This window comes from Lampris incognitus, chromosome 9, assembly GCF_029633865.1.
Source record: "Lampris incognitus isolate fLamInc1 chromosome 9, fLamInc1.hap2, whole genome shotgun sequence".
Lineage (NCBI taxonomy): Eukaryota > Metazoa > Chordata > Actinopteri > Lampriformes > Lampridae > Lampris > Lampris incognitus.
In genome coordinates, this window is record NC_079219.1 from 33,089,163 (window position 1) to 33,113,215 (window position 24,053).

Below are 24,053 nucleotides of genomic sequence, written 5' to 3' on the forward strand. Positions count from 1 at the left end.
CCTGGGGACCCACTTTTTAAAAATGACAAGCCATCGTGACCCAATTCACAATAGGCCTTATCTATAAAACGTGAAAAGAGCGAATTTGTGTGTAAGTGAACGCTCCTGACCATTTTCACTGCCATTTCCACATCACCTCATGTTATCTTAGGTAAACCTGACGTTTCAGAAACATGTACATTTGATAAATCACACCTTGGCTTTAGGCACGTGTTATTGAAAACATACGCACATGTTACATACTTTATAAATGAGACCAAATAAATGTCAAGGCGGAGTTAACAGTCTCATTTTTATTTCCTCTCATCAGTAAAACATCATAGACATTTCAAATACTTTATAAATGAGACAGAAATAAGTGCATTTAGGCAAAGTAAACACGTTCATTGTTTTTTTTTCCTCTCATCAGTAAAACAAATGGATGTACGCTAGTCTTTCATTTTAGATTCAGTGTTATAAGTACAATTATCAGAACAAGTAGGCTTGTGTTTAAGTGCAGCTATTGTTATCAAATAGCTAATCAATCAGTTTAAACAGTTAATCGGTTTGAACAGTCAACAATCAATTTGTTAGCCACATCGGGTCTATCCCACGTCAAATCTCATTAGATCTGTTACATGCGGTTTACCAACCCTGACTATTATCTTTTTAGGTCTACTCCAACTATCCAAATGTGCATATTAATTGTACTAATACCTTGCTAATGTGAAAGATGGACCTGCTTGCTTGTTAGCATTGCCGTGCAGTGTGGTGCACAAGAGGAGGTGCAGGGGTCAGCCTGTTTCTGAGGTCTGGTGGGAATCGTAAGTGTGGCAGAAACACCAACGAGCTCTCTTATGTAACTCGAAGGTGTACCGCAGATATAGATCTTAGAGATTCTGCAAATTTATTTGGCAACCGATTTACAGCAATGAAAAAAGAGTAAACATACACTTAAACGAAATGAGTTTTTGCTGGTAAACCCTATAATAATGTTGAATTTGATCTGCTTAATCACATTTTCTACAGGAGAGAAGATCGTGGGGCCTCATGATTATATTGTTTTCAACCAAGCTATGGCTGTTGGGTCATTTTGTGGCAATAACGATGGTTGGACCGTCACATACATGAATCATGGTTTGGTTGTCATCGAGCTGTGAATGGCATCAGGTTCAGTATAAATGATCCCAAAGATCCACTTGGCTCTGAAGTTAGTCCCCCCTACCTACCCCTTTTTCTTTTTTTTAGAAAAATTAAATATAATAATTTATTATTTTCATTTGCAGATCAGGTTTCCTTAACATTCACTTTGAGCTATCACAGATGACTCAGGTGTATACCAAAGGTGGTGTTGAAATGACTGGTTCCTCTGTAGCTGCTCCCTGTGGAGGAACGCTGTTCATCGGCAAGAGCTGCCGTAAAGCCCTGCCCTGTGATGTGAAGTTGTCAGTGAATTAATAAAACGTTTTCACTGATTTAGATCAGTGAACATTTTAAGTGAGATGTAATCGAATTTCCTGTGAAAATGCATTGCTGTAGGGTCACAGTATGATGAAAATATAACCTTAAGTCTGGGTAGCATAGCGGTCTATTCCATTGCCTACCAACATGGGGATCGCCAGTTCGAATACCTGTGTTACCTCCGGCTTGTTTGGGCGTCCCTACAGACACAAATGGCCGTGTGTGCAGGTGGGAAGCCGGATGTGGGTATGTGCCCTGGTTGCTACACTAGCGCCTCCTCTGGTCAGTCGGGGTGCCTGTTCGGAGGGGATGGGGAACTGGGGTAATAGCGTGATCTTCTCACGCACTACATCCCCCTGGTGAAACTCTTCACTGTCAGGTGAAAAGAAGCGGCTGGCAACTCCACATGTATTGGAGGAGGCATGTGGTAGTCGGCAGCCCTCCCCGGGTCGGCAGAGCCGCAGAGGGGGTGGAGCAGTGACCGGGATGGCTCAGAAAATAGGGTAATTGGACGGGTATAATTGGGGAGAAAAAAAGGGATATATATATATATATATATATATATATATATATATATATATATATATATACTTGGCACAAAAAGTAAGGAAATGTGTGTATGGTAGATTATTTCTTTGTTGTAACAATGCTTCTTGGCAATAAATCTTATACCGTTGGAAAGCCTGTTTATTTCCCTTTTAAATGGCACCACATTTGTAAGGAACATGCATTTGTGGGATGAGCAGCAGAGCTGAGTATGTGAGTTGCGCCCATGAAAAATTTGCCAAATCTTCTCTGCCAATGCCAAACAGCTTATTTTGCTGTTGCTATTGACTCTTGTTTTGAGCTTCTGGTACCCCAGGTGCTGACAATCAGGTGCCTGATATAAGATTTATTGCCAAGAAGCATTTTTACAACAAAGAAATAATCTACCAAACACAAATTTCCTTACTTTTTGTGCTGAGTTTATATATATATATCCATCCCTGTGATGGCCTGTCCAGGGTGTCCCCCTACCTGCCACCCAATGACTGCTGGGATAGATTCCAGCATCCCCTGAGAGCAAGATAAATGGTTTGGATAATGGATGAATGGATATATATATATATATAGCGTTTTTTTCCAAAACCATCAATGGTGTTGACTAATGAGGAGCGGAATATTAGCAGCTGATGAGTGCAAGGCGCACGAAACAGGCCTGTACTGCTATGCATTAAAATCTTTTTTCCTGTATCCGTGTTTATATATATATATATATATATATATATATATATATATATATATATATATATATATATATATATATAAAATCTTAATTCACTGTGATCTGAAAATAACATGTCATCTGTAATGTGAATGTGCCCATTTAGAGTGCCTAAAGATGAATAGACAGTATCAACAAAAAAAGCATTTTCAAAGTAAGGAATCATTTGACAGAACAACCTGGCTTGTGTAGAATGATGCATCTTACACTGCCTACTTTATGTCATATTGATATTTGTCAGCATTTAGGGGGCAAGGGCTGCTACTAAAGCTGGTGTTCATTACATACCATCATTCAAATATGCCTCCTACAGATTACTCCACAGATAAAGGACAAGTTCGCGATCAAGTTTATCACAACAACTAACTTAATCGACATGGTTCCACGACTCCACAACATATTTAATATATTATTCTCAATCATTTACCCCTCTTCATCTTTATCTGTAATCAGATCTCCCTCTGATACCTTGGATATGGTAAACCTGGTTCCCCCACTACCCGGACCCTGAACACCTTCCTCTTCCTTGAGGTCTTCATCAGGTTCACAGCTGATGCTGTACTCCTTCTCTGAGTCAAACACACAGCTGTCCTGATCCTCCTCACATAGAAGCAGACATTCTCTCAGTTTACGGTCTTTGTCGCTGTCCAGGATAAGTGAAAGGCCTTCTTCTGCTTTTACGTTACAGTCCGGGGCTGCCTTTGCGTCGATGAACATTTCGCTGATACTGAATTTGCGTCTCCGCCGCGGAGAATGATCCAGAGTCTGGATGTTGGTGGCCAAGATGTCACTACAACTCTTAGAGCGATTGGCGCTGTCGGAGAGGCTCCTCTTCTTGGCTGACTCTCCAATCCCCTTGATAACAGTGCTGTAGTCGTCCTCGTTCTCAGAAAGGAACTTGAAGATGTCAATGACTGTGGGTCGTGCTTCTGGGCTGTGCATCTCTTCTGCTGGCTGGGGTTGCTTCTCCAAATGGAGTTTGGGCTTATGCCTCCTTTTCTTCAGCACTTTGTGGGCCTCCACCACCATGTGGACGTTCCAGCTGAAGAACAGCGAAAGCCAGGCCAGGCCCATGTAGATCCACAGCTCCGCGAAGACCCTATACAAACTCGGGTACTCAATGTTTGGATTGACACCTGAAATGACAGTGAATGCTCTGACATGCCGTGGTTGTAAAATACTAAATCAAACAAAACCTGATGGTTAATGAGTGATCTCCAAAGAACAGAGCACATGCTTAATCCACCATGTTTAATTCAACCGTACCCGCTACATAGTCTCCAAAGCCAACAGTGGTAAGGGTGATGAAGGAGAAATAGAGGCCTTCCAGGTAGCTCCAGCCTTCCAGAGACATGAAAATAATTGGGGGGATCACCAGGTGCACAAACAGCCCCCATAAAAGAAAGAGGGCTGTACAGATAAACTGGACCTTTTTCTGACAGAAGGAGAAAAAAAATACACCTATAATGTATCACAGTTATATTCTCTCATTTCACAGTTGCATGAATAAAATAACATCTCCCTACTATTTTGTGCGATGAACACAAAGCTGTTTCAAAGATCGGACTTCAGTTTGGAGTTGGGGTTCTTACCACTGCGATGCCTTTACGGATCAGAATCTGTGACAAACGTTTAGCACGGTCGCCAAAGAATGAGCCCAGCTCACTTATCCACACCAGACACAACGGGATCCCGCAAAGACCGTACATGATGCAGAACACACGGCCATTAATGGTCTTTGGAGCGACATTGCCATACCCTGCAAAATGTGAGAGACATGTTCATCCAGATGTCAGTTTCCCTCTGACAAAGCAGGCTGCATTTACAGTGTGAAATGACTGAACCCACGTCCTGCAACCTGTCCAAACTACTGTTCACCGCCAACAAATAACTGCACGTGACGGAGTTATACATCATCTGAGTCAATTAGTTTTCATTAAATGCATTTTCTATACTTGGGTGGTGCAGTGGTTAGCAGGGTCGCCTCACAGCAAGAATGTCCTGGATTTGAATCCCGGGGTTATCCAAACTTGGGGGCCATCCCAGGTCTCCCTCTGTGTGGAGTTTGCATGTTCTCCCCGTGTCTGTGTGGGTTTCCTCCGGGTGCTCTGGTTTCCTCCCTCAGCTCAACGGCATGTAGGTCAGGTGAATCGGCCGTACTGAAATGGTCCCTAGGTGTTAATGTGTGTGTGTGTGTGTGTGTGTGTGTGTGTGTGTGTGTGTGTGTGTGTGTGTGTGTGTGTGTGGGCCCTGTGATGGACTGGCAGCCTGTCCAGGGTGTCTGCCCAATGACTGCTGGGATAGGCTCCAGCATCCCGCGACCCCAATTGGGGTAAGCGGCTTGGATAATGGATGGATGGATGGATGGATGAAATGTTCTATACTCAGCAATATACCATGCCCCCAACCAATACTCAGGTGTTGGTTGTTTTAGTGCCATAGAGGCATTATTCAGCATGGTGTCCTAGCGGTTAGCACTTTTGGCTCACAGCAAGAAGGTCCTGGGTTCGCATGTTCCCCCTGTGTCTGCGGTGGGTTTCCTCCAGGTTCTCCGGTTTCACCCACCATCAAAAAGACATGCATGTTAGGGTTAATACTCCTGTCTGTGCCCCTGAGCAAGACGATGGAAAGAAAAACTGAAGTTGGTCCCCGGGCACTGCAGCTGCCCACTGCTTCCAGTGTGTGTGTGTGTGTGTGTGTGTGTGTGTGTGTGTGTGTGTGTGTGTGTGTGTTGGGATGGGTTGAATGCAGATGATAAAGTCCCCCGCAGGGATTAATAAATGATATCTTATCTTATCCCATCGTATACAAACCTATAGTAGTGACGATCGTGGCAGCAAAGATGACCGAGTTGGACCAGTCCCAGGTTTTGATATGATTCTTCCCTGTGATGGTTACGCCTTGGCCGGCAGCCTCTGACACTACCTAGAAAAACAGTCCAGAAACACTCACTTTCCAAACGGTGTGACACAAACCATAACTCCCGCGGCAGCAATGCGCTCACTGAGTTTGATTTTATCACACTCACAGCTAGCACCCACTTTAAACCACCACGAAGCCTGAAACACACCCTGTACAAATATTCAGCCTTTCATTATGTGCTTAGTGGGCAGGAAGTGACACTCCCTCAGGTGAAGCACGCCATCGTGTTGGATTGCCTTCTATTATGGCATTTCTTGATGCTTCTGTTGTACTGACTTGCACGGGACATAGGCTTTGGGTTGCTATGATCTGCCGTTGACCTGCTATGAAAGTTGTTTCCTATTCCCAACCAGCAGAACCGGTTGTGATGTGTGCAGACATGCAGCGTCTGCACAATGCAGGTCTATACAGAGTAACAATGACTTAGTATTGAGTTATCAGCTTCACAAAACGAGAAGTTTTACACGTCATTCTTACCCATACAGTTGAAGTAGTTTTGGTTTAATTGGTTTAGATCATGATTGCTGCAGTTATTCTTCATGATGTAGACCTTATTTACGCTCAGTGCCAATTCTTAAGCCCATACAGACATTACTGATTTTTGTCAAATGTTGTATTTTGTAAAGTCCTACTGTTGAGATGACGGAGCTGTCAGGGAAATGATACCTCTCTCGTACCTCCAAAATGTCTTCCAGGTCGTCCTCGGTCAAACATGTATACTTTTGTAAAATCCTATGCTTCTCCTGGGTGTATGTGGATTTGGCCGCCTCCCAGTTCGGCTCCTCCAGAATTTGGAATATTGCCGCTCCGATCGACAGGTAGAAAATGATACACGAGGTTAAGAACGGACCCTTATCGGCCATAGTCAGGTCAGGAGCCGGCGCGGGACCCTTCAGCGCAGCGCCCGTGCTGCCTGCGGACCTCCTCCCTGCTCCCCACACGCATACGCGCGCGCGCGCGCGCACACACACCGGGGAGCATTTCAAAACGCGATCATCGTCATACTCGCTGCGCTCTCAGCTGCCACAGATGTGCGCGACACCACTTCTATAAAGTGCGCACTTCTTCTTGTGGGGTTAAAACGACTCAGCACATTACGTTGCGCTGCCGGTCGAGCGTCTAGGAGGGAAAACACAACAATCCTGCACATGACCTCAGTGTGTGTGTGTGTGTGTGTGTGTGTGTGTGTGTGTGTGTGTGTGTGTGTGTGTGTGTGTGTACTCGTTTTTATAGAAAAAACAGAAACCACATGTGGGGCCCCATAAAATGGCCCCACAAGGAAAAGGGTCTATTTTAGGGTTAGGACTTGGTTTTAGGGTGAAGGCTAGAATTATGGTTGGGTTAAGGTATAGGGTAAGGGTTAAGGTATAGGGTAAGGGTTCAGGTTAGGCATATAGTTAGTGCGGTTAAGGTTAGGGTTAAGGGCTAGGGAATGAATGTAGTCAATGAGGGGCCCCACAATGATAGATTTTGCGAGGATGTGTGTGTGTGTGTGTGTGTGTGTGTGTGTGTGTGTGTGTGTGTGTGTGTGTGTGTGTGTGTGTGTGTGTGTGTGTGTGTGTGTGTGAGTGTGAAGACGGTTGCTCTTATCTTTCCCAGGGGGCCCCAGCTGTCTCTTAACCGCAAATTGGGTGGATCCTGGCTGCTGGGCATGATAATGTGTGTGTGTGTGGGGGGGGGGGGGCGCATTTTTTATTATAGGCCTACAACAACAGTATTTTTTTATTCTATCTATCTATCTATCTATCTATCTATCTATCTATCTATCTATCTATCTATCTATCTATCTATCTATCTATCTATCTATCTATCTATCTATCTATCTATCTATCTATCTATCTATCTATCTATCTATCTATCTATCTATCTATCTATCTATCTATCTATCTATAATAATGACCCGTATCTATTTCATGATTGTCTACTGGATGTTTGCCAACACTGCCCTCTGGGGGCTAATACTGAGACAGATGCCCCATGCAGATGTTACTCTCTCCCCCGCAAGGTGGGAGGACTGTGGGCGGTCGGATCTCAGGTAATCAAATGCCTGCAGGTATAGATACAGTTGACAGTGAAAGGAAGTGAAAAAAACCACATCATAACCTGTGAGATCTAGCTATGCAATGTAATTGTCTGGAGGCTACAGTATCTGACGCGTGCAACAGTGAAATAGTAAAAAAGTGGCATACAAAGGGTCCTTAATTGGACTACAAGTTCCACAAGCGCCACCACCTGACGTCATGGATTCAGGTGAACATAAGGTAGCAGACCTCGGACAGGGAGACGACACCTGCTTTTCAAAGGTGGCCGATATAATATGGGTGTTAAAAGAAAAGAAACCCCCTGACACGCACACCAGAGAGACCACCACCCACAAACGTGTCTACTGCTGCTCCTGACACTCCGCGTCGGCTCGCGGCGCCTCTCTACAGCGGCACCCCCCCCCCCCCACTTGCCCCGTCATTGCGGCTGCGTCAGCGCTGCACTTCACCCCCCTCCCTCCCTTCACACCGACATCGGCCAACCTGGTGAAAGGGGAAACCACCGCAGTGATGGCACCGGATTGAGAGGAAACACAAAAAGGATCCGACCGCACTCACAGGTAGGACTCACAATTGGTGAAAAATACTGTTTTATTTCAGTCCAGCAAGTCATTTGGACCCCCCCCCCCCCACCGACCGATGGCTCTGTCAGAGTTCACCGGCTTCAGTTTAGTCTGCGTCTACAGGGATTACGATGTTCACCACGGCCAGGTCAGAGATATGTCTGCTTTCTGTGTGCAGGAAATAACAAATATGGATGTTGGTAGACAGGGGGGGAAAAGTGTTAAAATAACCACGAATGTCCGCAAATGTTGTGAATGGAAAAGGGTAAGCAGCCTTCACGTCACAGCCGTCGTTGGCCAATATTGTCTAGATTCAGTGCAGCTGTGCTGTGCGTAATATAGCATACAAACATGCCGTGCGTAATGTTTGTATGCTACCATGCTCACATAGGATGAGTGTCTGCCATTAACCGCCTGATTACACTGCCTTAACCAAACTTTTGGGTGTGCACGCGCGCGTTTCAGCCCATCGCCATCGAGCAGGTTATAACGCCAAATAATCCCCCTTCTCTATTCTCCTGGTTCGTCTCTGCGTATCTGTTTTAGTGCGCTGTCGACTTTGCATCTCATACCACCAAGTATACCCTTGTTGCCCCATGGCCTATTTCTCATATGCTTGAAATGAAAATGGGAAAATGAATAAAAAAAGAAAATCATGATTACCTTATTTACCTCTTGCATGTCACAACACTGACTTATCATGTTCTCTCCTCTCCCACCTGGACCGGGTGTCCCGCATGGTCCGGACTGCATCGGCCCTCTGTGGACATGTGTGTATATACTATACTGTGAGTATGAAGCAACATTTCACTTGTATGAAAACTGAAAACATTTTTTTTATTATTGTCAAGTAACAAACTGTTATTTTTGTGTGATATAAGTAGATTATCGCACTCCACATGGTTTTGGGCTGGGGAGAACAGCTTTATTTCATCAGAAGTATATCGTTTGTAAAAAATGGGACGTGCATTACAGTACAGTTTATAATGCATACGAGCAAACTCCATGTCATCCAACGCCCGCGCTCTCGCCTCCAGAGAAACAGTCCGTGTATGTTAATGAAACGATTCTCTGAAGTTGTTCTGCGTAAACACATGGGGACTAATGATGATTTCAGTCTTATATCCTTCTCCCTCGGTTGTGCTTGCAACATTTGCAGGTTTCCTCTGTATCTTTTGCACACACATATGCATGCCTCCACTGTAGGTGGGCCTGTTTGGACTTCTTCCTAAAGGAAATCAGGGTCCATCAACCTGAGTTAATAATCCACACTTTAGGTCAGATTGCCAAAAAATAAAGAAGCAACAAGCTGCACCCTTTGCTTAAATCCTGAACACGCAACGGGAAGTTGAGAGTCTGGAAATGTATTTACACTCATATGGCTTCCTCGATACGTTGAATTCTGGTAACCGAAACGATATCCTAGCTACCTAAATCACCCTAAAATAGTTGTAGTTCCTTTAACAATTGGATCCGTGGGTTGAGCTTATGACACGTTAGCCTTTTTAAATGAGTCCATCAATGTTTGTTTTTTGGAGGGGAGGGGTTGGGAGTGGTAGCGGCTGTACTTTTTGCCTGAGGCCTCTGGAGGCCAAGACGTCTTTATCTGCTTTGAACACTTGCTGCCCCAGCATGCATTGCAGCTCCGTGTTTTAATAGATGATAACTGGCGGGGATTTCAGTCCTCTCATAGCGAGCGATAATGTTGAACAATTTAAATGACATTAAGATTATTCCTTTAAAAAAATAATGCTTAATTTCAAGAGCAAGAATATATACTGAAGACATGATATGCTGGAAAATAGTCAGCACACAAGTGATATAACGCTTGTTTTTATTATTGTTCAGTAACGTTTAATACCTAATATAATGTGTTGTTTTGTGCCTCCTCACTCAATCCCCCCCCCCCCCCCACGGACTCTTGAGACGAAACGTTAACGTGTTAATAAAATGTAATCCATAACAGTTGCTATAGTTCCCCACTAGGTGGCAACCTAAACCAAAATGATGCTTGCGTGCAGTAGCGGATTATAAAAAACAAAAAAACAAAAACGCTCATGCACTATGTGCACTATGAACAAAAGGTGCACGGAGGAGGACGCGGGAAACCGTTAAGCGTCTGGCCTCTACATATCTTGTGTATTACATGCCTGATCGCCTAGAAACCATGCTTCACACTGGCACTCTCTCTCTCATAGCTTGATCTTTGAGTGTGGACATTAACGGTAGTTCTACTGACCTCAAAATGTTGTTCTACCTAAGAAACTGACCGAACCAAACTGCTTTTGGTCTTTTAATGAAAAATATAATTGTATGTTCTGGAGTCTCTGTTGGGGGGGGGTCCCAGCTTGGCCTTTTAAAGGGAAGGTCTGCAGAGCCACCATCGCTGTTGCCAGGCAGGAACGTTGAACATTCCCTGCTTCATGAATTCTTCATAGCATAATGGAGCACAATGAATATTGATGTGCTTGTTACCATCTATTCCGCGAGTGCTTCTGAGAGCTTAGAATCCCAAGCACGAGGAAAGGGCCCTTAAACCATGCCTCCACCATATGAACTTAAACCATGCCTCCATCATATGAACTTAAACCATGCCCCATCATATGAACTTAAACCATGCCTCCACCATATGAACTTAAACCATGCCTCCACCATATGAACTTAAACCATGCCTCCATCATATGAACTTAAACCATGCCCCATCATATGAACTTAAACCATGCCTCCACCATATGAACTTAAACCATGCCTCCACCATATGAACTTAAACCATGCCTCCATCATATGAACTTAAACCATGCCCCATCATATGAACTTAAACCATGCCTCCACCATATGAACTTAAACCATGCCCCATCATATGAACTTAAACCATGCCTCCATCATATGAACTTAAACCATGCCTCCATCATAACTCGGAGCTGTGCCGCCCACATTTCAGGTTCAAAGCCGCACGTGTTGTTTTCCACACAGGATGGAAACGGTGCAGTGTCTGATTTGTACCCAGATGCAGTGGTGAAGAGAGCAAAGTGGAAGGGAGATAATTCGGGCGGGAGGGGTGTGGGACATTATATAATCACTCGGCCGTGGAGCCAGGGAGGGATAAAGATGTTCAAAACAAACATACTCCATGTGTTCATGTGCTGCCCTATATTTTGCATTTTGTGTGCAAAAGGTTTTTTTGTGTGAGCGAGAAGGACAGAGGAAGAGACTGAAAAGGGGGCACAGAAAGAGAGAGAGAGAGAGAGAGAGATTGTGTGTGTGTGTGTGTGTGTGTGTGTGTGTGTGTGTGTGTGTGTGTGTGTGTGTGTGTGTGTGTGTGTGTGTGTGTGTGTGTGTGTGTGTGTGTGTGTGTGTGTGTGTGTGTGTGTGTGTGTGTGCGTGCGCTTGCCTAGCCCGTCTCAAAAGTCTGTGGTTGCAGTCTGTCACCGTCTCTGGGGACAGTCTGTGTATGAATGCTGCTCCTCCTCTCCTCCCTTCTGCACTCCATCTCTCTCTCTCTCTTTCTCCAGGGCCCAGCTCAACACCTGCTCCTTGCATCAGGGACAGGGAAGGCCGGGCTTCCTTGGCAACTGGCAGCGGTGTATTTAGTTCATAGTCTTTCTCTTCTTTTGGTCTTCTCTCTCTGTCTCTGTCTCTGTCTCTCTCTCTCTCGCACACGTGCGTGCTCTCTCTTTCTCTTTCGCTGTCAATAGTAAACAAATCATTCATAATAACTGCACCCACTCCAGTCCACATTCTGTCTGCATGTGGCTGGCCTTAATTAGACCTCTCGTTAGTGTGATATCCCATGGTGAATGAATAACACCACTGGAATTGATTACTGTGTGAAGTGATGTTTGGTCACAGTCTAAACTGCATCATCCAATGCCACCCTGGCCGCGCTAGGAAAAACAAAATGAGTTTTATTTCCTCTTTCTTTTTTTTCGCTCTGACCTCTCTCTATATTTCTGTTTTAGTTATTATAGCTTGAGCACCACGGTGGCACTTAGTTGTATTTCTCAAATGAGCTTTGGATCGGGGAACATGTCCGGAGGAGGCGTTTGGCATTGCAGTGCACAGGGCTGCAGTCTGGACATGGCTGTGGGAGACGAAGGTGATGGTGGCTAACCCTGTGTCGTTGGGAAGATAATGAACCCCCCTTACCTCCCTCCCCCGCCTCCCTATGAGCCGTACGGCACTAATGGGGTCAGGCAGATGGGCGGAGACCATTTTGGGGACCATAAAGACATCGTGTGTGTGTGTGTGTGTGTGTGTGTGTGTGTGTGTGTGTGTGTGTGTGTGTTTAGTTTTATATTAAGGTCTATTGTATGTGATTGTTTTGGTCGGCATCGTTGATGAAGTGAGGTGGTTGACGTGAGGCTGGGCAGATGCAGAGTACGGCGCTGTGTGTCGACATGGTGACTGGTGCAGGGTTATGAGCGTCATCTTCATGCTGTGTTTATGAAGGCCCCGGGTGGCTGACTGGGAAGAAGACAGCCAGGCGCTCCCAGGAGAAGTGCCGTCGCTCCCTTTGTACTTCCCTCCTGTTTCTAGACGGGGAGTTGTGCCAACACATGTCATCTTTGTATTGTAACGACCACGGATGACTAGACTCTCTAGACCTTTGCTAACTGGTCGGACCCTTTAGTTGACTGGCTAGAGCATTCCGGGTCCGCTTCCCGGCTGCCCCCTGAATTCGCTACATTGGTGTCAGAAGCGGGAGGGTGAGACCATGAGGCCATCGGAAGCACATGCACCCCGAGGCATGAGGGAGCTGGTATGGCGCTTCCCGAAGGAGGGGGTGGTGGTGGTAGTGTAATGATCATGAAGGAGTAGACTCGCTAGCCGGTTGGCTAACGGGTCGGACCCTTTAGTCAACTGGTTAGCGCAGTCGCCCCGGGTTCGCGTCCCGGCTGACCCCCGAATTCGAAATGTAGTGAATTCAGGGGGCCAGCCGGGAACCGCCGCAGTCGGGATGTGAACCTGAGTCGCCCGCGACCGTGCTAACCAGTCGACCAAAGGGTCCGACCCGTTAGCCAACCGTTTAGCGAGTTTAGTCTGGCTGTATTCTTGCCAGAGAGTCCGTAGTGAGGAGCAGTGTAAGTATTACACCAACATGACCACGAGTTTGTCGGTAATTTTGTTTTCTCTTTAGAGGAAGGGTGGATGGATAGTCAGGAGGCCATGAGGTGGTAGGATTTGTGGATTGGACCGAGGTAATCTTATTTGTGATGCAAGGGGGATAAAAAGTTGTATGAAAGCATAGGGCAGGGCAATAATAGTACAACATAAGTGTTCATCTTCTTTCACTGGTACTGTATCTGGAATTAAATGCAGATATTGCCGGATCATCATACCAAATTCTGTTGCCTAAATTAAAGATGACAAGACTCCATTAATCCTGGGCGTCCGGGTGGCGTGGCGGTCTGTTCCGTTGCCTACCAACACGGGGATCTCTGGTTCGAATCCCCGTGTTACATCCGGTGTCCGTACACACCAAATTGGCCGTGTCTGAGAACTGGAAGCCGGATGTGTCCTGGTCGGTCGAGGCGTCTGTTCAGGGGGGGTAGTGGGAACAGGCGGAAATAGCGTCATCCTCCCACGCGCTACGTCCCCCTGGTGAAACTCCTCACTGTCAGGTGAAAAGAAGCGGCTGGCGACTCCACATGTATCAGGGGAGACATGTGGTAGTCTGCAGCCCTCCCCGGATCGGCAGAGGGGGTGGAGCAGCGACTAGGACAGCTCGGGAAATAGAGTAATTGGCCAAGTACAGTTGGGAGGAAAAAGGGGGGGAAATCTATTACCTTTTTTTTACAAAATAAGGTCTGGAAATTTGATTAATATTATTTGAAAACTACTTTTTGATTTGATATTGTATTTCACATTACCAAACGGCCCTGTGATTGGACTGGCGGTCTGTCCAGGGTGTCTCCACGCTTGCCGCCCAATGACTGCTGGGATAGGCTCCAGCATCCCCGCGACCCCGAGAGCAGGATAAGCGGTTTAGATAATGGATGGATGGACTTTACATTAACAACCAGTTCATCATGATGACCCTAAGCCCAGTTTGTATACTGTTTAGGCACATATTGATGCATACTGATATCCTGTAAAATTCTTTGCGGTTATAGTGAAAATAACATTTTCCATATCATCCAGCACTATGGATTAAGCGTCTGCTACCTGTGTGTGTGTTTCAGCAGCCAAGAGGACTCTATGATGTCACGCTGACTATAGCGTTTAATTATATCATATGTGTTTCACATCAGCTAACATGAGGGTAAAACTCTCGGACTGGTTTGAGGAGCCTACTGGTCCGTGCGTTAACTGCTGTGTTGTGCGTGAGACTCCGCCTCTTTACGAGCGTCGGGCACCTCCGGCACAACAAAGCGTGCGTCTCTTGTGTGCAGCGCTGCCTCGTCAGCCAATGTACGGAATATAGCGATCCGGCGGATTTCTGCAGCATTTGTTCCCCATTGATGGTAACAGTAGAATAGGTAAGCCACGTTTTAATTCATGTGCGCGCGGGAAGGGGCCGACTTCTGATTTTTTTTTTAAATTAGTTTTCGTTTCACATTCGGCGCCATTTTCAGACGGCGACTATATTTAAATGTCCTGCGTGCTGTGCCGTAACAGCCCGTCAAGGAACGATTTCTTTCAATTGTCTAAATTCCGCCTTCTTATTTTTCCTGTTCTTCCAAACAAAAAGTAGATCCACACTTCTTTTTTTGAGGATTGAATATCCCATGAAAATAAATTTTTAAAAAAGTGCCGTTGAATTACAATAATATGTAGCTAGATCTTGTAAAAGTTAATCTGGTCTTTATAAAAATCAAATAAGATGAAGTAAAAGAAACGAATGGGCATGCTACTGCACGGCATGGACAGCTTTACTAAGCCCACCTCACAGCACCGCTGTTAAGCCTAGTTCTGCTCCGTGTTTACCATAAAACCGAACACTGTTTTACACCAATGTAGCGTGTTTGTTTTCCCCGCCGCTGCCAGATGAGAGCAGAAAGCGCAGCGGCTTCGCGTTTCGATGCCTCTGGTCAGTGTTGTTGACTCGGGTTTACGTGTGGGTGGTTTGTCTAGTGCCGTGCTGCGCTACTGGCCCGGCAGAAAGTTGTCGGGACGGAGAGCAGCGGTACAAAACACGGCTGCCTCCGAACACACACGCTGCTCCGCTCGCACCTCGCGTTGTCACGGACAATGCGCCGCGTTAGGCTTTCATTTTATGCTTGGCATGACTCGCTTTTATCCAAAGAGGAGTGGATGGGTTAAAAATATCCCGTCTTTGCTTGGAGGGCTGTAGTGTGTGTGTGTGTGTGTGTGTGTGTGTGTGTGTGTGTGTGTGCGCGCGCGCGCGCGCGCGCGTTTGTGTGTGTGTGCGCGCGCGTTTGTGTTTCTTTTTTGCGCATGTGCACTTCGGCGCGGTTCAGGATGGAGATTCAGCCCATAAGCCCGGTCTCCATTGATGATACTGATGGATATATTTATATGGTCAGATAATCTTTTATCAAGGGCTGATAACGTGACGTAGGGGCGAGGGAGGAGGAGAGAGCGGGGATGCGTTGGTGGTGTTTGTGTGTGTGTGTGTGTGTGTGTGTGGGGGGGGGGGGGGGGCTTACTGGAGAGCTTCACCATTTGTGAGTTAAGTGGTGGCAAGCGGGTAAAAGGCTGATGTTAACGACAGTGTAAATTCTAATAAGATCGGTTTACTTAAAAAAAAGTAAGTAAATGAACTTAATTGGGTCAAAGTTACGTGAAATGATGTCACACGACTTGACACAATTAAGTTCATTTACTTACTTTTCCCCAAGGTAATCGGTTTCCTGATTTAGTTTTTAAGTAAACTTAACTTTAAGAATTTGTGGTGTATGTTGAGGTGAATGTGGAGGAATAGGGAGGCAGGAGAGGCTTGGATGCGGGTGCATCTCTCTCACAGCTGTTTCAGCATCTTCCCTAGAGCAGAGCAGAGCAGAGCTGAGGTGATGTGATGTGGAGGGATGTCTCAGGGCACCGCTGTAGGAGGAGGGTGAGGTCCCTCAGGTCCTGTAGAAGAGCTCGCCGGTGTTAATCCTCTTTCGGGAATTATGATGCGTTAGAGTGGGTAGATTGTGGAGTGAGCACTGGCAGATGGAAAAGAAACGCGCTCTTTCTTGATGAATGAGCGAGCCTGAAAAGGTGAGAGGCGAGGGTGAATGTGTAAACAATGTGAGGATCGGTCAAAGTCAACACGGCATTTGTGCGATTTTGTAGATACATTATCGGCTCACATCTTTTGAATTGTTCGAAGAAAGAAAACAAAACTGCAGATCCCCATTTCTTGTGCTTTTTTTTTTATAAACTGCTCAACAAACATCACAGTCTTCTCTCTAGTAAAGTGCAGTTGTGCTGCATGATCAATGGGACTTGGCTGGGGTGATATCTGAAATGGATTCAGAGGCGCTTTCAAGGCCACCACAGTAAAATCAATCAGGCTCCTCCACCGTCCTCCCTGGACAGCTCACGTTGCAGCTTGTGGAGACACACCATCTGTGTGTATTGATCATTGTGCATGTGACTGTGGTGTACTTTTACACAGAACAGACTTAAGTAAGTCACCGTAGCCTTTAATTCTTTTTTTTGTTTTTTGTTCAGCATCGCCTACTTCACTAAGAGATGTATGATCAACGAATGCAGTAGTTCATCATTAGTGTATTTCCTGTTGTGTATTTTTCAACCAAGATCGGACATTGGTTGCCTCTTGTTCTTTCATTGTCTCGTTGTATTTGATATTGACAGTACGTGCAGCATTAATTGTACTGGGGCCTTGCTGAATGGAGTAGTTGTAAACTCAACAACTTGCATTTGAGATCACCATCCACTTTGGTGGTGTTCATGAAGTTAGCTGACAGTGTTGTGTTTCAATCTCACCTAAACAAACATGCCATTACGAGCAGGGATGGGTGGGTGGGTGTGTGTGTCTTCTGTTACAGTGTGTGTATGTGTGTGTGTGTGTGTGTGTGTGTGTGTGTGTGTGTGTGTGTGTGCATGTCTGGAACAGTGTGCATGTGCGTGTGTCTTGCTGTGTGTGTGTGTGTGTACATGTGTTTTTGTGTGTTTGTGCCTGTGTGTATGTGTGTGTGTGTCTTGCTGTGTGTGTGTGTGTTTGGTACTGTGTGTGTGTATGTGTGTCTGTTGCTGTGTGTGTGTGTGTGTCTGGTACGGTGTGTGTGTGCGTGCGAGTGTATATGTGTGCATGTGCGAGTGTATATGTGTGTGTGTGTGTCTGGTACTGTGTGTGTATGTGTGTGTGTGGGGGGGGGACTGTACAAGGATAACATAGTGTCCATGTGGCCAGTGGACTGATGTCTAGGCCTTCAGTTCTTTCCTGGTGACTTTGAGCCAGGCGCGGGCGGAGCTCCACATAAAACCATGAATCAGCAGAGCTGATCACCACCCTGCTGCTGCCAGCTCTCTCTCTCTCTCTCTCTCTCTCTCTCTCTCTCTCTCTCTCTCTCTCTCTCTCTCTCTCTCTCTCTCTCTCTCTCTCTCTCTCTCTCTCTCTCTCTCTCTCTCTCTCTCTCTCTCTCTCTCTCTCTCACACACACACACAGAAAGAGAGAGGCAGTGAGCGAGAGAGATAGATGGATAGCTACTGAAGGGGAGAGATAATCTCACTTGGACACTTGGGGCCTGATTAACTCTAAACTCCTTCTAATTCCTTAAGCCCACACTCAGCACCCAGGAAGCATGTTTTCTTTTTGTCTCGGTCTTCCAGTAGAGTAATGGTCTTTTCTTCCTCATGCTGCTTGTGGGTCAATAGCAATGGGTATGTTTGAAAGGGGTGGAGTGGTGGCATTGCTCATCACATTCAAGCAAATCAGATTAATTGCCTAATTGTAATAAAATAAAAAAGAAAGCCATAGGCCACCTTGTGTGCACGGCCGTGTGTGTGAGAGAAAATGTGTGTGTGTGCATGTGAAGATGTGCATGTGGATGGTTGCAGGCAGCGTGCAGTGACTGTAAATAGAAACGTGCTTGACTATAAAGGAAACTAATGAGTCTCAGCATCTTGAGCACACGTAGCTATTTATAAACCTGCTCCTCTCCAAGCTCTTCTATACTCAACCATCTCATCTTTTTCATCTCTCTCTCTCTCTCTCTCTCTCTCTCTCTCTCTCACTCACTCACTCACTCACTCACTCACTCACACACACACACACAGCATCACTGGGAAGTGGAAGGAAGGCTTGGGTAACCAGAGGGAAAGGTCTAAACAGATCTTTTACTTCAAATAGAGATTTGTGAGATCTGTCACAAAAACAGCTGAGTGGAATTTTATTATTCAGGGAAAAATCGGTCTAATCTTCCTCATCAGTAATGGACTATGCTGTCTTCCTGGGAAAGGGTTAGGGGTCGGCTCAGAATTTGTGATTCTATTAGTTTTTAAAAAAAAATTATTTAAATGTGTTTATTCTTTTATTATTATTATTATAATTATTAGATTCTATGTGATTAGTGATATCATCACCAATGATATGGCTTATCTCAGTTTCGTAAGTTTGAGCGGAAATTTAAAAAAAATTGACGCTGGAAAACATTTTGTCTTGAATGTAAATACAAAAAGAAAAAAAAGGAAATTCCACAAATTGCTATTCTTTGGAATGAAACACTGTGGAAATTCAGTTTAGGAAACTGTGAATATCACTTTAACATAAATTACTTGGAATGTCACAAAAATCAGATTCTTTCCTGTCATGTGGCGAGCCATTAAATTTCAATCAAATCTCTTTTAATTTGGAATAGTTAAATTTAGGCCTACATTTGCATCCCTTCCAGCACCTCTTTACTATAGGCACACCCACGCTGGAGGTTGCCTGCTTCATTTATAATTTAGCTCATTGGCAGTACTAATTACACAGTAACAAGGATGGCATTTAATTAATTATATTTTTTACCATAATGTTGTAATATTTCACCTTGTTTAATTTCAACCAAAGTGGGCCACATATTGGGAGGGTGATATATTGAGCATGAAGCGCCGCTGTCATTTGGCTGTTGCTGTCTCAATTAGTCTTGATGCAGGTTTGTCCTGCTCAGCTGGCCGCGAGCAGAGATGTTAGCTAGGCAACACAAAATGGAGGAGGCAGCAGACACAAGCTCAGCTGGTCCATTAGGAGCACGTCTGTTTCCTGACACTCAGAATTGAGATGACGGGGCATTAAAAAGACCCAGAGGAGCCTATGAGCGCTGATGCGTATGTGTGTGTGTGTGGTGACCTGGGGGAACAGGCCCATGGGGGGTCGCGTGGGGGGAAGGGAAGGCAGGATTAGTAATGGTGTGTGGCACAGTTATTGGTCACTAGACACAAACAATGGGAGGGGTAAAGAGGATTTGGTCTCTGCGAGGTGCACCCCCCCCCCCTTCCCTGCTGTCCTATAGTGTTGGAGGGAAGTGCACGGTATAGAGGAGCCAGGCTGTAGTCTACGGGCCATGGACAACCCCATACATCTGGAAGATTGGCCTGCTGCCTGCCGCCCTGTCTAGCCTCTCCCCTCCCCCCACTCTTTGCAAGGCAGGGTGAGACAGGAACCACATATGGAAGAGACAAAAAAAAACAAACAGCCACGTTCGCCAGCCAATTAGGCAAGACGTTGACCATTGGTACACGATGGTATGTCTGTCTCACAGGACTGGAAGTATTGATTGTCGTGCACCCGACTGTAACCATTAGACCTCACTTGGGGTAGTGTATAGAGTGTTTGGTGTTATACCTGCTGTATAGTTGCAGTCATTTGTGTGATTAAGCTTGTGGGTTAGAGGTTTACTAAATACTAAATCCCTCCTCACCCTGTCTCGCTGATGAATCAAAGGCGGCGCCCGTCTAAAACCTGAGGCCTGCTGGCTGAACTACGTGTATGGATGATGAGCAGTTCAGCGAGGATGTTTATACTGCCAAGCACTAAGATTAGTCTCGTCCTGCAGATCTATATGTCAGGCTTGCGTTGAACTGAGGTAAAATGTTAAGGAACAATGTGATGTTGTGTAAACCAGTGGTATTCATTCAACCATGTAACATGAAGGACCATGTGTATGTGTCCATCCAACCCAAATGGGGTGGGGGGGGGGAGTCTCCCGCACCACAGGTGACTACGTTAACCAGTTGACTACAGGGTCCGATCCGTTATGCAAGGGCTAACGAGTCTAGCCATCCATGGTCGTTACACTACCCCTCCTTCGGGAGACGCGTCCCCGCGCTTCAGCATATCAGCGCCCCCACACGCCTCTGGGCGCATGCGCTTCCGACGGCCTCACCATCCCACTTCTGACACCAATTTAGCAAATTCAGAGGGCTGCTGGGACGCGAACCCGGGTCTCCCGCACCATGGGGGACTACGTTAACCAGTTGACTAAAGGGTCCGACCCGTTAGCCAAGGGCTAGCGAGTCTAGTCATCCGTGGTCGTTATAATAGATTCACAAATTCCAAAAATTGAGTTTTAAAACCTTTTTATTTTTCAGTCTTGGGTAGCCTCCTCGCTGCTGACAATGTTGACTTGTGGCGCACCTGTTCCGGAAAACACGGCAGTGGCACAGCTAATGCTCCTGGTAGCCTTTCTAAAAATGGAGCAGCAACAAATTCAGCCAGTCCCATAAGGCAAGCGTTTGGGTGCATTTTGGATTTTACAATCTCCCTGGGGGAAGAAGGAGCTTGACATGACTCATTCAATATGCAAGATTTGCAAAAAGAAAGTTAAGTATTTCGGCAACACTACAAATGTTGGGTCTCACATCATACGCCGTCGCCCAGAGCTGAAAGAAGAGGAACAACGACCTCCTGCAACGTTAACAAACAACCAACGCACACTGCACCACCTTACCAAACTCTCAGCCAGGTCTGGACGGGTAAAAAAAACAAAAAACAAAACTAGATCCATCACCTGTTTCGTTTCAAAAGTCCTGCGCCCCTACATCGTAGTCGACAATGAAGTCTTTAGATTTATGGTCAGACAATTGAACCAAAGTACGACATACCATCGCATCGGTTTTTACTGAGAAAGGTTAGGTTTGCCTTTGTGTGTTCACATTATTGCAAGCAATTGATATAACTTTTTCAAATCTAAAAACTACATGATCCTACACACACTTTAGTCTGCTTTCATGCCATAACTTGCCACACAGCCTTTCTTAGTGCACAGCGGACTGGAGTAGATCCGGAAATTAGCACCCCTATGTACCAAATCTAGAATCGATTTTGAACCGGGAATCCTTTGGAATCGATTTGGAATTGAATCGTGACCCAAGAACCGAATCGAATAGCGAGATTCCGAAAGATTCCCACCCCTACCCAACACTACAGTGCAGTGGGTTTAAGATTGGAAAGATTAGTCCTCTCCTGTCTGACTCAAGTTCAATTCACTAATTAGCACTCATTCAGTTTTAAGTCAGACAGGAGAGGACTAATCTTTCCAATCTTAAACCCACTGCACTGTTAACATAGGGCTGGGCAATAACTCAGTGTTGTCATTTATTATCTATTGGATTGGGATGAAATTCCGATATTAATGTCATGAAATGCAATGTTGTTGACTAAATTATGATATTGGACATTTATTGCCTTAAATCTGTCACAAATGACAGATCTGAATCTGGAATATTTTAGGGAGCATTTTTTGAAAACTGGTCTAGGTTTGATATTACACTTTGCCAATCAATGCACTGATGTGACCTGGATTCTTAAACATGGTATATTTTTGCATAAGTAAGCAGATATCATGATGTTGATATCGTGTAAAATTATGATTATTCTGATAATATTTTCCATGTCCCCCAGCATTACTGTTACACATTAACTTGGCACATAGAGGGGTGTTGCATGACCCAGGCTGGTTTTACTTGGTTGGGATGATACTGGCTGTGCATGTAGGCATGCATGCAGCAGAATGTCTCCTTTGTTTTAGTGACTTCTAATGAGCGTGTGGTGGGCACTGTTGTTTGCTTGCCCTCAGAAGGCCATGCACACACACACACACACACACACACACACACACACACACACACAGAGTCTCAAACAAGAGAGACCATTGTTTAATGGAGAGGTGCCTCTGCACAAATGTTCGTATCATATTATCTGAATGGCATTTGGCTTCATCATGTGTTTTTTTCAAGATTTTTTTTTTTGGCATCAAAAGGAATTGAATCAAGTGCAACTGGATTTGGTATATTGCACTTGATTCAGTTCCTTTGGATAACCATGACCTGAATGAATGAGAACATTCACAGACATTTTTTTTTGGCATTTTTGCCTTCATTGAATAGAGGATAGTGAAGTGACAGAGAGGAAACGAGGGGAAAGAGAGATGGGTATGACATACAACAAAGGTCCCTGGCTGGAATCGAACCAGGGACGTTGAAGTTCTGTGGCATGCGCTGTAACCATTCAGCTATCAGGGTGCCGATATGGCTTCATCTTTAACCAACATGTTCTTATCTTATTTGTGTCATGTAGACGAGGCCACTAATGATCACCTTAATGATAACTTAAAAGTAGCTTAGGTACCAAGGATAACTTAAAGATGTTCAATATAATTTTTTTTTCTTTCACCCCCTTTTTTCCCCCCAACTGTACTTGGCCAATTACCCCATTCTTCCGAGCCGTCCCGGTCGCTGCTCCACCCCCTCTGCCGATCCGGGGAGGGCTGCAGACTACCGCATGCCTCCTCTGATACATGTGGAGTCACCAGCCGCTTCTTTTCACCTGACAATGAGGAGTTTCACCAGGGGGACGTAGCGTGTGGGAGGATCACACTATTCCCCCCAGTCCCCCCCCCCCCAAACAGGTGCCCCGACTGACCAGAGGAGGTGCTAATGCAGCGACCAGGAAACATACCCACATCTGAGTTCCCACCCGCAGACATGGCCAATTTTGTCTGTAGAGACGCCCGACCAAGCCAGAGGTAACACAGGGATTTGAACCAGCGATCCCTGTGTTGGTAGACAACGAAATAGACCGCTATGCAACCCGGATGCCCCCGGTGTTCTATATAATTTTTCACTGTATATAATAATTTGTTTATTTGGATCCCCCATAAGTTGGGGTACTAAAGCAACAACTACTCTTCCCGGGATCCTCGAACACAATTTTGCCTCACTTCAAGTGCAGGCAAATAAGACATTTCAATCAAAACGAAAATAGAATCTGTCTCCATCCTCACCTGCTTTCCAAAGCAGTGCTGCATATGTACTCTCACTGAGCAGACAGGTTTTCACACAGCCACACTAGTGCCAATACAAAAGCAATGCTGTGAAGTGTGGAGGTAGAGTAGAGACAATATTGACTATGACAGGTACTCATTTGATAGCTGCTGCCAAAGCAAAAACTTTTACTGTACTCTGTTGGTAGCAGACCATACCTTTGGACCCACTGAGTGAAAATATTCCATTGTCTCCTTTTAAAGTATTACCTGTTGTAAATTGTCCCACATACGAATGTCTGCTTAATGGCTGCAATGTGAATGTAAATGATGATGCATGCAGAAATTTTTGACGGGGTATAAGTTGAAACCCAGGCTTGATTTGATATGATATAATACTATACATTACCAAACATTTTGATACAATGAACCTCAGTTGGACTCTTTATTATGGTATTTTTGCATATTTGAGCAGATCTTGTGATATCTTGATATCATGTAGAATCCCCTATGGTTAATGTGACAGTAACATTTTCCATATCACCCAGCGCTACACTGGGTTGGAGCATATCTCTGCACTTGCATGTTGTATTGTTACTGTATTGGATCTGTCACATTTCCAAATTGTGGGCTTAACGAGCTAACTATTAGTAGTCCATGTTT

At 45.3% G+C, this 24,053-nt stretch overlaps 1 protein-coding gene across 1 annotated transcript; it reads right to left on the reverse strand.

Annotated features, from left to right (window-relative positions):
- Window positions 1-2,807: 2,807 nt before the first annotated feature.
- LOC130118316 (potassium channel subfamily K member 5-like) lies at window positions 2,808-6,561 on the reverse strand. Its single transcript, XM_056286731.1, has 5 exons — window positions 6,304-6,561; window positions 5,518-5,629; window positions 4,297-4,463; window positions 3,971-4,139; window positions 2,808-3,840 (listed from the first exon to the last, which is right to left on the reverse strand). The coding sequence occupies exons 1-5, from the start codon at window positions 6,487-6,489 to the stop codon at window positions 3,128-3,130; spliced, it is 1,347 nt and encodes a 448-aa protein (XP_056142706.1). The 5' UTR covers window positions 6,490-6,561; the 3' UTR covers window positions 2,808-3,127.
- Window positions 6,562-24,053: the final 17,492 nt, after the last annotated feature.

Excerpts from the sequence above, each read along its gene's own strand:
- LOC130118316 (XM_056286731.1), bottom strand. The coding sequence starts at position 6,489 with ATGGCCGATAAGGGTCCGTTCTTAACCTCGTGTATCATTTTCTACCTG. Across the intron at positions 4,464-5,517 it reads CACGATCGTCACTACTATAG|GGTATGGCAATGTCGCTCCA; the intron begins GTTTGTATACGA and ends CACATTTTGCAG. Across the intron at positions 4,140-4,296 it reads TCCGTAAAGGCATCGCAGTG|AAAAAGGTCCAGTTTATCTG; the intron begins GTAAGAACCCCA and ends TCCTTCTGTCAG.